The 13501-nt window shown below is 54.7% G+C and overlaps 2 protein-coding genes across 2 annotated transcripts; one reads left to right on the top strand and one right to left on the bottom strand.

Moving 5' to 3' along the window:
• Window positions 1–301: 301 nt before the first annotated feature.
• AP4B1 (adaptor related protein complex 4 subunit beta 1) lies at window positions 302–6698 on the bottom strand. The gene is made up of 10 exons (XM_059867581.1): window positions 6463–6698; window positions 6158–6382; window positions 5951–6081; window positions 5593–5740; window positions 4950–5446; window positions 4178–4261; window positions 3175–3278; window positions 2811–3018; window positions 2031–2315; window positions 302–1637 (listed from the first exon to the last, which is right to left on the bottom strand). Exons 1-10 carry the CDS (start codon window positions 6573–6575, stop codon window positions 1162–1164), a joined length of 2271 nt encoding a protein of 756 aa, XP_059723564.1. The 5' UTR covers window positions 6576–6698; the 3' UTR covers window positions 302–1161.
• A 45-nt stretch (window positions 6699–6743) lies between these two features.
• DCLRE1B (DNA cross-link repair 1B) lies at window positions 6744–12965 on the top strand. The gene is made up of 4 exons (XM_059867589.1): window positions 6744–7030; window positions 7141–7285; window positions 7495–7674; window positions 7763–12965. Exons 1-4 carry the CDS (start codon window positions 6842–6844, stop codon window positions 8602–8604), a joined length of 1356 nt encoding a protein of 451 aa, XP_059723572.1. The 5' UTR covers window positions 6744–6841; the 3' UTR covers window positions 8605–12965.
• Window positions 12966–13501: the final 536 nt, after the last annotated feature.

Genomic DNA, 13501 nt, shown 5'->3' with positions numbered 1-13501 from the left:
TTTGTTTCCCACCTCAGCTCTCCCTGAGGGCAGGAACACAACACAGCTGTGGGAACTGCCAACAGGAGCCTTGCTACAGCTGACTGGTGATGTGCCCTTGAGTCCACCTGCAGGCTCACCCTTTACAGTAATTTGGCATTTGAGACTGAGAATAATTATTGTCCAATTGCTCCTTAAAGCTTTGCTGCAAGGAAGGTCAGAGAGAAACGTCCTGGTGGGCACAGAGCTGCCCTGATCCACAGATCACTCCATCCACAGCCCTGAGGGCTGAAGGAACAAGAAACTCCAGAAATCAGCCAAGAATGATTCACATTTTTATTAGGAAAGGCAGAAGTGTGTTTAACAGTGACAGGGATTCGGTGAAGTGCATGGAAGGCACAGTGCCATCTGAGGGTACAATCAAGTCCTTCAAAGAAACCAAAAATGACAAGAAATCGGGTTAAAAGAAGCTTGTGCTCCTCACAGAGTACCCTAAAGCCCTGTTAGATCAATCTCACTGCGTACCTCACCCTCAATCAAGGAGCTGAGGGAACTTCAGAGAGGGCAATTCTCACCTCAGCAACACATTTCAATGAAAAACCCACATCTGTCTCTTGGAACGTGCTGGTTCCAGTGAGCAGGATGTCCCCTGCCTGCCCTCCTCTGGCACAGCAGAGCTCTGCTCACCCCCAGGCAAAGCTACTACTGAAATCAGACAGCAAATTAAAACAAAACTAAAGGGAGCCAAGATTGAAATATTCTCTTCTCACTGCACTGTTCCTCTTAATGTAAGTGGCAGAGTCCTGGTACCTCTGGTGTTTGGTTTTTTATTTTAAATTATTTATAATTCTCAGGAAAAAACCTCTCCAAAACATAGCCCTGAATTCTGCTCAGCTCTGGCTCCCTTGGTGATGTTTGTGCCTCATGACACCCACCACCAGTCCTGTGACTCACAGCAGAGTGACCCTGCTCTTTCTCCAGCCCAGGGGGAGGGCAGCCCCTTCACCCTGCCCTGCTCCCCAGCCCCAGCTGCAGCTCCCCCCACACCACCAAGGCTTTCCAGGTAAACTGGGAACTCTGCAGTTTAAAACTACCAAACCAGCACTGGGTATGGCAAAAGGAGCCAGAGAAATCAACTTTTCCTGTGCCCTGAGCACGCATCCTGCTGGGAGCAGGGACCAGTCAAGACTCGAGTCCAGCCACTGCCTCCAGGACTGTCCTCAAGGCTGAGATGAAGGACTGCAGTGCTTCTGGCTTTGCTTCATTTTGCTTCACCGAGACCTGCAGCTCTGAATCTGCTGCCTGAAGCAGGAGCTCTGTGAGGAAGAGGCAGCCTGAGTCATCCTGGGCACTCAGATAAGCTTTCCAGGGCTGGGCTCCAGCTCTGCTCATGGCAATGGTCTGGATGTGCACAACACGAAGGGCTGTCTGGATGGTGTCTGCATGGACAGGCCCACACCAGGGCAGAGAGAGCTGGCAGCTCGTGTCCAGGCTCAGCCAGGTCTTCTCAAACTGCTCTGCAGTCAGGGAAACATCAGGAATCAAGCTTAGACTGCCTGCATCAGGATGAGCCTTGAGGAGTTCTTTATTCCCTTCAGATGCTGGAGCATCAGGATGAACCTCGAGGACTTCCTTATTCCCTTCAGAAACCAGGGATTCTGAAATGCAAGCACAAACACTTGTGAGATGCAGCTCCCAGCTCCACAGGGCCCATTTGACAGAGCAGAGAAATCCCAGCACCACCAGCAGCATTTCCTGGGCTAGTGGGTGACACACTGCACACCAAATTCCCAAAGCACTCTGACCTTCTTCCCATATGGGAGAACATCCTGGCTGCCCAGAGCAGCTGTGGCTGCCCCTGCATCCCTGCAGTGCCCAAGGCCAGGCTGGACAGGGCTGGGAGCACCTGGGCCAGTGGAAGGTTCCTGCCCATGGCAGGGGGTGGAACAAGAGGAATTTCAAGGCTCCCTCCAATCCAAACCATTCTGGGATTCTGTGTTCTGCTGGCGAGGGGAGAATGGCTCCCAGAGAGGAAGGTGAGGCAGGTTTACCTGTGTCTCTGTCCCTGGAGGCAGCACCAGGAGAGCAGGAGTAGGAGGGTCCCACAGGCTGCTGGGCGGTGGCGAGCGCCCAGTGCTCTCTGCCATAAACTGTGGCCAGAGTGTTGAACTCCAGAGCCCAGGCATTGACAGGCTGCTTGCTCTGGTCCCCCAGGAGCCCCAGGGAGGGGTCAGACTTGGGGCTGCACAGGACCCTCTTCACTTCCTCCACCCCAGCCTGCAGAAGGCGGTAGTAGAACAGCCCACGGTCCCGCACGGCCATGTCCTGCTCCTCCTCTGGAAGCACAGACAGCAACCCATGGAGAATCCTGTCAGCCACACTGCCCCTGAGCACCAACTCTTCACTATTAAAAACTGACTTTCAGGGACACAATGCAAGCCTGCTTACAGGCAGACAGCCAAAGGACAAGGGGGAATGGCTTTAAATTAACAGAAGGCAGGGTTAGATGGGATATTGGGAAGGAATCCTTCCCTGTGAGGGTGGGCAGGCCCTGGCACAAGGTGCCCAGAGAAGCTGTGGCTGCCTCTGGATCCCTGGAAGTGTCCAAGGCCAGGCTGGACAGGGAAGGTGTCCCTGCTCAGGACAGGGGGTGGAACTGGATGATCTTTAAGGTCCCTTCCACTCTGATTCCATGACTCCAAACTCAGCCAGCCAGGGGCCAGGCAGCAGCCTAAGGCATGGAACCACCTGGAACCAGCCTGGACGCTGACACAGCCTGGGCACACAGCCAGAGCAGGGCCCTGGGAGCTGAGGGGACACAGGGAACCCACCAATGCAGAAGTAGAGCAGCCTGCCCAGCATGTCCTGGCACTCAGCAGGCCGGGCCAGGAAGAGCCGCAGCAGCGCCGTCAGCAGCTCCATCTTCACCGCCGGGAACGACTCCGACCTCACACTCTCCACAAAGTCCTCCAAGACGTAGGGAGCATTTGGGATCTTCTCCCCATGGGTGCCCAGGAGCCAGACCAGTGCTTGTTTGCCCTGAGGGAACCACAGGAACAACAGCAAACAGCTGCTGTGTGCCATGTGTTGGCACTAAACATGCACGCTGGGAGAAAAAATCTGAGGATTTCTGATTTTTTCCCCAATCTCAAGGCAAAGGGAAGATGGACAGTCCTTGTCCACCCTCCCCCTCACCTCGCTGTCCTGGATGGTGTCCTCACAGCCTGGCAGGGCCTGGCACACGGCATCTGTGCACTGGGGACACAGCCAGGCCAGGTCCCGGAAAGCACGGACCACAGCTGCAAGGAAAACAAGTTATCAGCATCCCCCAAGAGTCATAAAAAACACTAGGGAAAAGAAAAAAAACAGTTTCAAAACCCTCCACTCAAAGGGCTTTGCAAATCTCAGCCAGGAGGGTCAGTGCCCTGCCTGAGACTGTGATTTGAGGCACCCTCCTTCCCAATGCCAGGACACTGCATTTGTCAGAGCAAAGCTGCACCAGGTCTAAAATAGGGCACTGAGACCTCAGACTGTTCCTCTGCTGGAGAGCAGCCTCTCTTCTGGCCACTGCCAGCCTTTAAAAAGCCTCTGACTCATGATGCTTCAGACACACAAGGTTAGAATGACAAATTAAAGCTGACCCCGATTCAAAATGAGGCTCGTGAACTTTAGGTCAAAACTTTGAAGGTTTTGCTGCCCCCTCAGACACTAAAACAGCTCCTGAGATGGAATTCAACAGCTGAGTCCAAGTGTGTGGTTTTCAATCCTGAGAGCAAGACCAGTTAAAAGAGAACAGCAGGAACAGCAGTGATGTGAAGGTGGATCTGAGAGCAGAAGAGAAAAAAGGAACTTGGGCACAACTAAATCAGACTATTATGTGAGGAACAGAAATCACAGAGATTTAAAAGATCTATTACTCATCCTGGCTCTCAAACAGACAATAAAACATCTCTGCTGAGCCCCTCCCTCCCTGAGTCAGCAGGTGGCAGCCAGAAAGAAGCATGAGCACAGCTACAGCCATCTCCTTTTCCAGAGAGAGCAGCTCCTGCAGAAGGAACACACCTCATACCCCTCAACCCACCTGGAAAACTTCCACCTGAAGGTGCCAGTTAAACTGGAAGCCAAGTGCCTTTGAGTTTGGGATCACGAGCTCCAGCAAAGGCACCCCCTGAGAGCATAAACCAGCAGCAGTGGTTACCTGAGGTGATGTGCTCCTGCTGAAGCCCCAGAAGCTCTGTCAGAATCCCCACACACTGCTCTGTGTATGTCCTGGCAATATTGGCTGCAAGGATGCCAAAAAGACATAAAAATCACCCTTCTATCAGAGTGAAACAGGAGTCATGAACCCAGCTACTCATCACAAACTCTCTTTAAAGGAACAGTCTCCCTCCTTTCCTCGCTGACTACTGTTTCTGAAAGTGTGGCCAAATGAGCTTGTTCTCCACACCAGGGACATGTTCTTTTTTTTGAGGCCACACCTCAGAAGATTTCGGAACTTTCCTTAAATGTAATACATTAAAAAAGGCATTTTATCATCCCCAACTTTCTGCTTAGGAATACTGTAACAATTCACTTATTTTTAAAGCTCACAAAACCAAAACTATCACCTTAACTCTGCCCCCATCACAACTCAAAGGACAAGCAGGTATTAGAGCTCCTCCACCCCCTGCACAGCTTCACTGAAGACTATAAGGCACATCAACAAGATGAAATGACACATTTTCTCTAGAACATCTCCTCACAGCGTGAGATTCAAGAACTTTCTGCACAACCTGAAGCAGGTCAACGCCAGGACTCCTGAAACAATCAGTGCTTCAGAAACACTCTGACACAAAGCAGCCCTGGGCAGGCTGCTGTCTGTGCTGCTGCAGCACAGAGCAGTGACTTGGTGCTTGCCCAGGCACCCCTCAGCAGAGCACAGCCCCCCTGAAAGGTGCAGGGCTGCAGCCAAGGCAAGGCACAGCTCTCACCTATGGCAAAGATCGCTCCCTGCGCCAGCTCCACCGACACGTCAGTGCAGTAACCCTTCAGCTCCTCCAGCACCTGCTGCACGTTCTCATCGTTCACCAGCTCACACAGCACCTCCATCTTTTGGCATTTGATGTAGTGGGGCTCCGAGTAGGAGCAGAAGAACTTTTTGTAGTGGCTGCTGAAGTGGCCGGGCAGGCTCCTGAGGATCTGGCGCACGTGGCAGAGCGCGGTGAAGCAGAGCTCCCTGCTCTCCGAGGTGCAGGCAGACAGCAGCGGGCCCTTCACCCGCACCAGCACATCTGCCTGCACATCTGGGTACTCCCTGGCCAGCACCAGGAACAGCTTGGTGGCCGCCATCACCACACTGGGGCTGCTGCTCTTGAGGTAGCCGTCGAGCAGGTTGAGGATGTCGAAGAGCTCGTCCTCGCTGCGGGGTCTGTAGCGCAGCAGGAAGGTGAGCACCTCGCTCTGCCCCCACTGGTCCAGGTCAGGCATCCTGCCAGGGGCACAGGGACACGAGTCAGGGAGGACAGGACACATCTGTGCAGAGAGGGTTATGACCCCCAGGAACTGCCTGTCTGCACAGAAAACATAAGAACAAGAGAAGCTTCCAGCACCATCTTAGTACCAAAGAAAACAAACCTGTTGAGGAGATGATGGGCAATGGGTTTGTTGATGACAACACCTCCCTCCTTCTTCAAGATCTCTTCCAAGGCCCTCAGGCAGTTCACGACCACAATGGGGTCCTGGTCCCGAAGCAAACTGTAGAGCTCATTCACCAGAGCACCATCTGCAAAGCACAGAGCTCCTGCCATCAGGATCTGTTAGCACACTCCAATCTTCTCATTCTTTCATTCATTACCTTCCACTTTCTTTCTCCTTCTGCCCTACAGCCACAACAACGCAGGGGACCCCAGGACAGCCCTGAAGGCTGAACGCACATCACGAACACAGCACCTGCACAGCCACCACCCCAGCCCCACGGCCACCAGCCACTCACCCACTTCGCAGTCCCCCTGCATCTTCACCATCTTGGCACAGCCTAGCACGGCCGCCCTGCGCACGTAGGACGCCTTGTCCCGCAGCCCGCTCACCAGGGGCTGCTGCAGGTACTCCTGGATCCCGGGCATCCTGCGGGAGGGCAGCCGGCCGTCAGCGGGGCACGGCGGCCGGGGACACCCCCGGGTCCGGCCCGGCCCCGCCTCACCTGAGGCCGCACATGGTGCGCAGGGCGAGCCCCCGCACGGCCGGGCTGGGGTGCGCGCAGTCCTTGCGCAGGGAGTTGACGGCGAGCAGCGCCAGCTGCGGCTGCCGCGGGGCCTGGGCGCGCACGTAGAACGACACCAGCTTCTTCTGCACCACGTCCGGCACCGCGCCCGCCTTCACCATCTCCGGGAACAGCCCCGACACGTCGGCGCCCTGCGCCATCAGCCTGCGGCGGGGCGGGCACGGGGCTCAGCGGGGCTCGGCGCGGCCCCGCGCCCCCCGGCCCGCCCGGCCCGCCCGCCGTACCGGATCACGCGCAGCACGGCGCCGCGGTACCGCGCCGGGTCCGCCTGCACGTGCGGGTTCGACAGCGCCCGCCGCAGCTCCCGCTGCGCCTCCTCGCCGCCCAGGTACGGCATGGCGCCGCGCCGGTGCCGCTCCTAAGCGCCGCTCCCGGCCCTACTCCGAGTCGTAGGACCCGGTGCCAGTCGCAGTCCCGGTCCCAGATCCAGATCCCGGGCCCAGATCCCGGGCCCGATCCCGGTCCCACCGCCCCGCCCCCGAGTGACGCCGCCCGCCCCGCCCCTGGCGCGCGGCCCGGCCCCGCCCCGCGCCGCCTGCGCGTGCGCGGCGCTTCCCGCCAAAACCGGCGAGAGGGGAGCGGGGCCCAGGGTCCACGCCCAGCATGAGCGGGACGGTGCTGGCCGGGACCCCCATCGCCGTGGACTTCTGGAGCCTGCGGAAGGCGGCCGGCGCTCGCTTCTTCTTCCTGTCCCATATGCACTCGGACCACACGGTGGGGCTGTCCAGTACCTGGAGCCGCCCGCTGTACTGCTCCCCGCTCACCGCCCGCCTCCTGCATCACCGCCTGCAGGTAGGTGTGTCCCGCCCGCCTCTGCCCTCATCGCCTGGGCATCCCCACGTGCCTGTCCCAACCCCTGTCATCTGGCCTGCCCTGCCCTGCCCTCACCTTGGCCTCTGCAGGTGCCGAAGTGCTGGATCCGGCCGCTGGAGGTGGGGCAGAGTCATGTCGTGGGTGAGGTGACGGTGACGCTGATCGACTCCAATCACTGCCCTGGCTCCGTTATGTTCCTCTTTGAGGGCACTTTTGGCACCATCCTCTACACAGGTACAGAGCAGGTTCCCACAATCACAGAATCACAAAATGGGTTAGGTTGGAAGGGACCTCAGTAGGTCACCTGGTCCCACCACCTTGCTCAAGCAGGGTTATCCCGGAGCACATGGCACAGAATTGTGACCAGAGAGTTCTGAAATATCCACTGTGAGGGAAACCTGGCACCCTCTCTGGGCCCTGCCCTGCCATCCCTGTCCTTGCAGGAGATTTCCGCTACACGAGTGCCATGCAGGGCGAGCCGGCGCTGAGGGGCCGCCACATCGACCGCCTGTACCTGGACAACACCCACTGCCACCCCCAGCGGGCCCTGCCCTCGCGGGCGCTGGCCACCCGCCAGGCCGCCCACCTCATCCGTGCCCACCCGCAGCACCACGTGGTCATCGGTGAGTGCTGCCCTCCCTTCTGCCAGCACGGCCCCAGCCAGGGCTTGTGTCCCCCTGCCCTGTCCCTGAGCCGCTGGTCCCCTGGCAGGTGTGTACACCCTGGGCAAGGAGACGCTGCTGGTGGAGCTGGCGCTGGAGTTCAGCACGTGGGTGGTGGTGAGCCCCTGGCGCCTGGAGCAGATGCGGCTGCTGGAGCTGCCGGATGTGTTCACCGCCGAGGAGGGCACGGGCTGGATCCGCGCCGTGGATGTCGCCGAGATCTGCTGGGACGCGCTGGTCACCTGGAACGCGCAGCACCCCACCATTGCCATCATCCCCACGGGCAGGCCCGTGAAGGTCACCCACCCCAACATCCACCTCATCCCCTACTCAGATCACTCGTCCTTCGAGGAGCTGCGTGAGTTTGTGAAGTGGCTGAAACCCTGCTCCATCATTCCCATTGTGAAGGACAACATGTGCCAGGTTTACTTTCAGGAATACCTGAGCTCTGCTCCCCAGGTACTTCCTGACTTCACAGTCTCAAAACCTGTGCAAGAGTCTGGACAGCAGCAAAGCCGAAGGAAGGGGCAGAAACCCACAAGTCTCTGGAAAAGAGCCCTGGGGAGTTCTGTGCCCCGAGGGGTCATTTATGACTCTCCAGAGAAAAATACTGAGAAACCTGAAGCGTTTACAGATGGTAAGGTTCCTCAGCAGTACTGTGAGCCAGCTCTCTGCTCAAAAGAACACCACACTTCTCACAGGGGTGAGAAGGAAGAGCTGAATGGGGAACAGCTGGGAACAGCAGGAGCTGCACCTGTTTCCAGTGAGCACCTCGCAACTGGACTTGCAGAGCAGTATTTACTCACTCCCTTACACGTCCTGAAGCAGTTTTCCTCACAGAAGTTTGATCAGCTGGCAGAAGACTTTCTACGGAAGAAAGACATGCCCTGAAAAATTGTGTGATGTTGCTGGTGCTAGTGCCACAGGTAGCAGTGTTTCATTCTGCTCCATGCTCAGGTTTTCCATTAGGAGAGAGGAGCTCAGCTCTAGGGCTCTACTTTCTTTACCTCTATGTAGAGGACAAAGAGGAAACTAGAGCCAGTTTGTAGATGGAACTTCTTAAAAACTTTTTTTTTCCCCCTCTATATCTGCTCTGTCCCCACACTCCGCTGGGCACTGTGGTCCCACTGTCTGTGTGCCTTGTGTCCACCTTCTGCAGTGACTTGCCTGTCCCCTGTTAGAAAAGTCACTGAGAGGTTGATTCAAGCAGACCTGCAGAGGGTGTGAGCTGTCTGCAGCTGAGTAATTAATGGCTGGAATGTGATTAAAGGAGCAAGGGGGGGAATCTGAGAGCCTCAAAGATTCTCCTTTCTGTAAGTCTCTGATACCTCACTGATTTTGAGCAGTTCATTCAAAAGAGTATTACAGATGTTCTTTATTAAGGTGCTTTTTAAAAATGCTGCTAAAAGAAATCTAGAAAAGGAAGTGCCTTGAAATCCAATCATCTATTTTCTATCTGTTAATCTACTAATACTTCCAGCTTTTGCATCCAGCCAGCCATCTGCAGCTGGATGTTGTCCTGCTCTCCTGAAAGTGCCATCTCAATGCTAATTGGTAGTGCTTTTTCAGGTTTGTGGCTAGGAAAAGTAGGAATTGTCTGGGTTCTTGAGTTGTAGGCTTTGCACAGTGGGTCACTAAATTCTCTGTGGTCTCTTGCACCTCTGAATTCTGTTTGATTGCAAAGCACTCCTGGTAACTGCCAGTGTTCTGCCTTCCCATTCTGCCTGCTCTTGTCCTGCAGTGGCAAATGGAATGGGAGATAATGAAACATCTGCCTGGTGGTGTGAAGTGATTAGTCTGAGCAGCATTGTGTGCAAAGATTGTGACTGAACAGCAGAACTAGCTCTGTTAGTTGGAGGCTGGGCACTTTCCCACTCTGGATCAGCTGCAGAGCCCTGGCCTGGCACAGCTGGGAAGTGTCTGTAGTGTGACAAACCTTTGGGTTCCCACTGCAGCTGACTGGCAGTGCTGTTGGGCACAATGTTTCAGATTGGCCCCTCATAGGGTGAGGGCAGCTGGAGTGAAAATGGTCACTGGACACTGTGCTGGAACAGCAAACCAGTTTGTTCCTCAGCTCTCTTGATCCTCCTTTCGGTACTGTCGAGGCAAAATGCTTCAGAATTTCCTGAACATAGTGTCCTACAGGGCCTTTCTAAGTGGCAGTTAGATGGGCTGAATTCCCTGAATTGAGACAGAAAAGGAAGTTTGCTCTTGGAGGAGAGCCAGGCCTTGTGAAAAGCAGAGGAGCCCCTGGATGCAGCAGTCACAAACAGGGCTGTCCAGAACAGTCAGTGTTGACAGCCAGAGTGGGGATGTTTGGAAAGCTGTTTGTTTGGCAAACGTGACTCCTGACTGCCAACCCTGTGCTTTCCCAGGCAGGGCAATGTTTATCCCTGTTACATAAGGAGTGCCTGTCCCTGGAACTGCCTGCAGCTGCCATGGGGACATTGGAAGTGACAGAACAGTGTCCTGTAAACTGCACACAGGACAGCAAGGGCAGCTTGAGCCTCCTGCTGTGGGCCCTGTGTCCTGCTGCTTGGAGCTTTCTGTGTGGATTATTTCCTAATCAAACTCAACTGCAGAGCTCTGTCAGGTGGGTGTGAGTGGAGACACCTGCACGTTTTGTAACATGGAAATGACAGTGCTGTGCTTGTAGTGTGCTGGCTGCTGCTGCTGCCTGGGAGATGCAGGCTGTTATTTAAATATTATTGAAATTCAAGTGACTCATTTGACAGGCAGGAGAGTGAAGCACTGCCAGAACTCCCAAATTCCAGGTCCTGCTTTGAGCAGCTTCTGCACTGCTGGGGAGGAATGCTCACCTTCTGAGTCACTGCTCCACTTGGGCATGTTGCAAATGACCTGGGAGATCTGATGTTTTGTGGCATCCAGCCTTTCCTCTTTTATTCTTATCATCTATTTATTAAAGTCAATGAGGTGGAGAACGTCCTGGTCAGCCTCTGGGCAAAAAGGAGTTGTAAATGGTAATTCTTTACAGGGGTAAATCTGAGCTTTAATCATGCACAAACAAGTGAACATTGCAGACCTCAGAGTCTGGGGATCTGCATCCCATTTCTTTGTCCTCAGTTAAAGCAGCAGAATAAAATGCTGGCTTCAGTTTCTAAAACTGAAAAGGTGAGGAGGGAATTATCCATCATGATGAACCAAGGAAACCTAAAATCTCTGTGGCTTTAAAAAGCAATAGAAGCAGGAGAGACTTGACCAACAGCTTGTTGGAGATCTTTGCCTCAGCACAGCAGGTGCACAAGACATTTTTGTGCCAAACATTTCTTCCCTGTTAGGTGTTTAAATACTACTTTTGGTTGCTGTCCTAAAACGCTGGAAGATAAAATGTGGCCTTGTGGGGAAAATTGGAATTGCTGACTGTTGGGGCTTCTGGGCATCCTTCAGCTTCCCCTGAAGATGGGTTTAGTGATGGACCTGGCAATGCTGGGTTAATGGTTGGAATCTGAGATCTTAAATGAATTTTCTAACCTAAAAGATTTCATGAAGTCTCCTGGCAGTAAATATTTGGCCTTGTTGTCCCTCACACTTGTCTCCACAGTTTCCCTGTTTTCCTGGCTCCCAGGGGAGCAGCTGGAGTGTCATGGAGAGCAGGCTCTGAGCCTGCTGCTCCCAGCTCACCTGCACTGCTGCCCACAGGTGTGTTTTGTTGAAAGCAGTGACAAGGAGAAGCTGCAGCCCAGCAGCTGAGTGGGTCTGAGGGCTGCATGCTTGGAACCTTCAGTTATCCTGGCAGGAACAGAACGTGCTCTGAGCAAAGTCCTCCCAAATTTATACACAGAGAGCATGCTCCAGCTGCTTATCTCTGCTCCACAGTTGGGAACCAAGCCCCAATGGGGGAAAACAGCTCAGCCAAGGCCTTGCAGAGGAACAAGGAACGAGCTGAGTTCCCTTTGGCAAGTTTTCAGTGCTGTTTTCCAAGCTGTGATCAAATGCTGGCATGGTGTGAGGGCAGGTTCTGGAGCAGAGCTGCCTGGGGAGGGTCAATCACTGCACTGTGAATAGCTCAGTTGGCTCTAACTTCTCAAAACAGTAGGAAAGCAGAAGGAGTGCCCTGTTGATGCTGTGGAGAGGGGAAAATTGCTCTCTAGGTTGTTGTTGAGAGGCTGAGGTGAAACTTGCTTTGCTCCTGTGCTCCACAGAGACAAGTGTGTAATGTCACCTGGCAGGGAACACCCCAGAGCGCTGCTGGGTTGGGTCTCTGACTCTGCTTCCCCAATTACAAGGCCAAAGCACTTCCAACAACTTCTCCCTTCCTTGCTGCTCTCTGTTCCTGCAGCACAGGGGCTTCTTTCCTAGATTAAAAAAATTGCAATGGTGAAAGCTTCCCTTCCCCAGAAAATGAATGAGTTTACATAATTACCTTTATGGTGTGTTGTCACTGTGGACTTCCTCCAAAACCTAAAATCTTTGTGCTTTTTTTATGGAGTCCTCTGAAAAGGTACTAGAACATGTTGAAAAGGTTGAATCACTTTATAATCGTGTGAGGTGAGCTCCTGTGGATGTTGTGTGTGTGTTTGTGATTCCTTCTGCTGAATTTGGGATGTTTTGCCACAGCCACTGCAGTGCTGAAGTTTTTCTGGCTGTGGCTTTGCCCTTGGCCAAACCCCAGCCTGAGGCACAGGCAGCCACGGGTTGTGCAATAAAACCTTTGGGACAGACCTTGACCAGGAGCCTCTTGGCTCTGGCTCGGGGAGGCTGGGACTTCCTGAGCAGATCTGGGGAAGGTGAGGATCGTGTTCCATGTGAGCCTGCAGAGAATCGTGCCCAGAGGACTGAGTCCTCCCTGCAGGACTGCCACCTCCCTGGCTCAGGGTACAGAGCTCCTGGACAGTGTTTGGCTGGAGGGGTTCACACTTGTGCTGCTGTTCATGTAAACAGGAAGCTGTGAGAGTTTCTGAGGTCTTCATAGAATCACGGAATGGGTTAGGTTGGAAGGAACCTTAAAGGTCATCAAGTTCCAAACCCTGCTGTGGGCAGGGTTAACTTCCACTACACCAAGTTTCTCCAAGCTCTGCCCAGCCTGGCCTCGGACACTTCCAGGAATGGGGCAGCCGTGGCCTCTCTGTGAATCTGTGCCAAGGCCTTACCACCCTCTGAATAAAGATTTTTTTTCCCCAATATCTAATATAAACCTACTCTCAGTCTGAATTTTGGTAAGACTATTTGTAATTTTTATTTTTAAATGTCAACTTTTGCAAGAAAGCAAATAAACGTTTGTGTTACACTGACTTCGGAAAAAATGCTGTGGAGTTCTTGAGTGGGTGATGGTGCCCTGGGTGATGGTGACCTGACTGCACTAAATCCCTGGGAAGTATCTGACCTGGTCCCACCTCCCTGTGCCAGCAGGGTCAGCGCAGAGCACATGGCACGGGATTGTGTCCAGATGGGTCTGGAATATCTCCAGTTAGGGAGACTCCACACCCTCCAGGGCACTCTGTTCCCTCACAGGACAGAAGTTCTTCCTCGCGTTCACGTGGAGCTTGCTGAGCATCAGCTCCTGCCCGTTCCTCTGCTGCCATCGCTGGGCCCCGGAGCCGAGCCTGGGCCCCATTGGGTTGCCGGTGCTGTCCCGTTCTGTTCCCCGGCCCGGCCCCACTGGGTTGCCGGTGCTGTCCCGTTCGGTTCCTCGGCCCAGCCCGGCCCAGCCCCGCTCGGTTGCCGGCCCTGTCCGGCCCTGTCCCATTGGGCTCCCCGGCCCCGCCCCGCTCGCTCCCGGCCCCGGCGCTTCCTGCGGCCGCCCCGCCCCGCGGTCACGTGCGCGCTC

Source organism: Haemorhous mexicanus, chromosome 25, assembly GCF_027477595.1.
Source record: "Haemorhous mexicanus isolate bHaeMex1 chromosome 25, bHaeMex1.pri, whole genome shotgun sequence".
Taxonomy (NCBI): domain Eukaryota; kingdom Metazoa; phylum Chordata; class Aves; order Passeriformes; family Fringillidae; genus Haemorhous; species Haemorhous mexicanus.
This window is presented reverse-complemented; position numbering and strand designations above follow the sequence as displayed.

Excerpts from the sequence above, each read along its gene's own strand:
- DCLRE1B (XM_059867589.1), top strand. The coding sequence starts at position 6,842 with ATGAGCGGGACGGTGCTGGCCGGGACCCCCATCGCCGTGGACTTCTGG. Across the intron at positions 7,286-7,494 it reads TGGCACCATCCTCTACACAG|GAGATTTCCGCTACACGAGT; the intron begins GTACAGAGCAGG and ends CTGTCCTTGCAG. Across the intron at positions 7,675-7,762 it reads GCAGCACCACGTGGTCATCG|GTGTGTACACCCTGGGCAAG; the intron begins GTGAGTGCTGCC and ends GTCCCCTGGCAG.
- AP4B1 (XM_059867581.1), bottom strand. The coding sequence starts at position 6,575 with ATGCCGTACCTGGGCGGCGAGGAGGCGCAGCGGGAGCTGCGGCGGGCG. Across the intron at positions 6,383-6,462 it reads GCCGTGCTGCGCGTGATCCG|GCTGATGGCGCAGGGCGCCG; the intron begins GTACGGCGGGCG and ends GCCCCGCCGCAG. Across the intron at positions 5,447-5,592 it reads GCCCATCATCTCCTCAACAG|GATGCCTGACCTGGACCAGT; the intron begins GTTTGTTTTCTT and ends TGCCCCTGGCAG.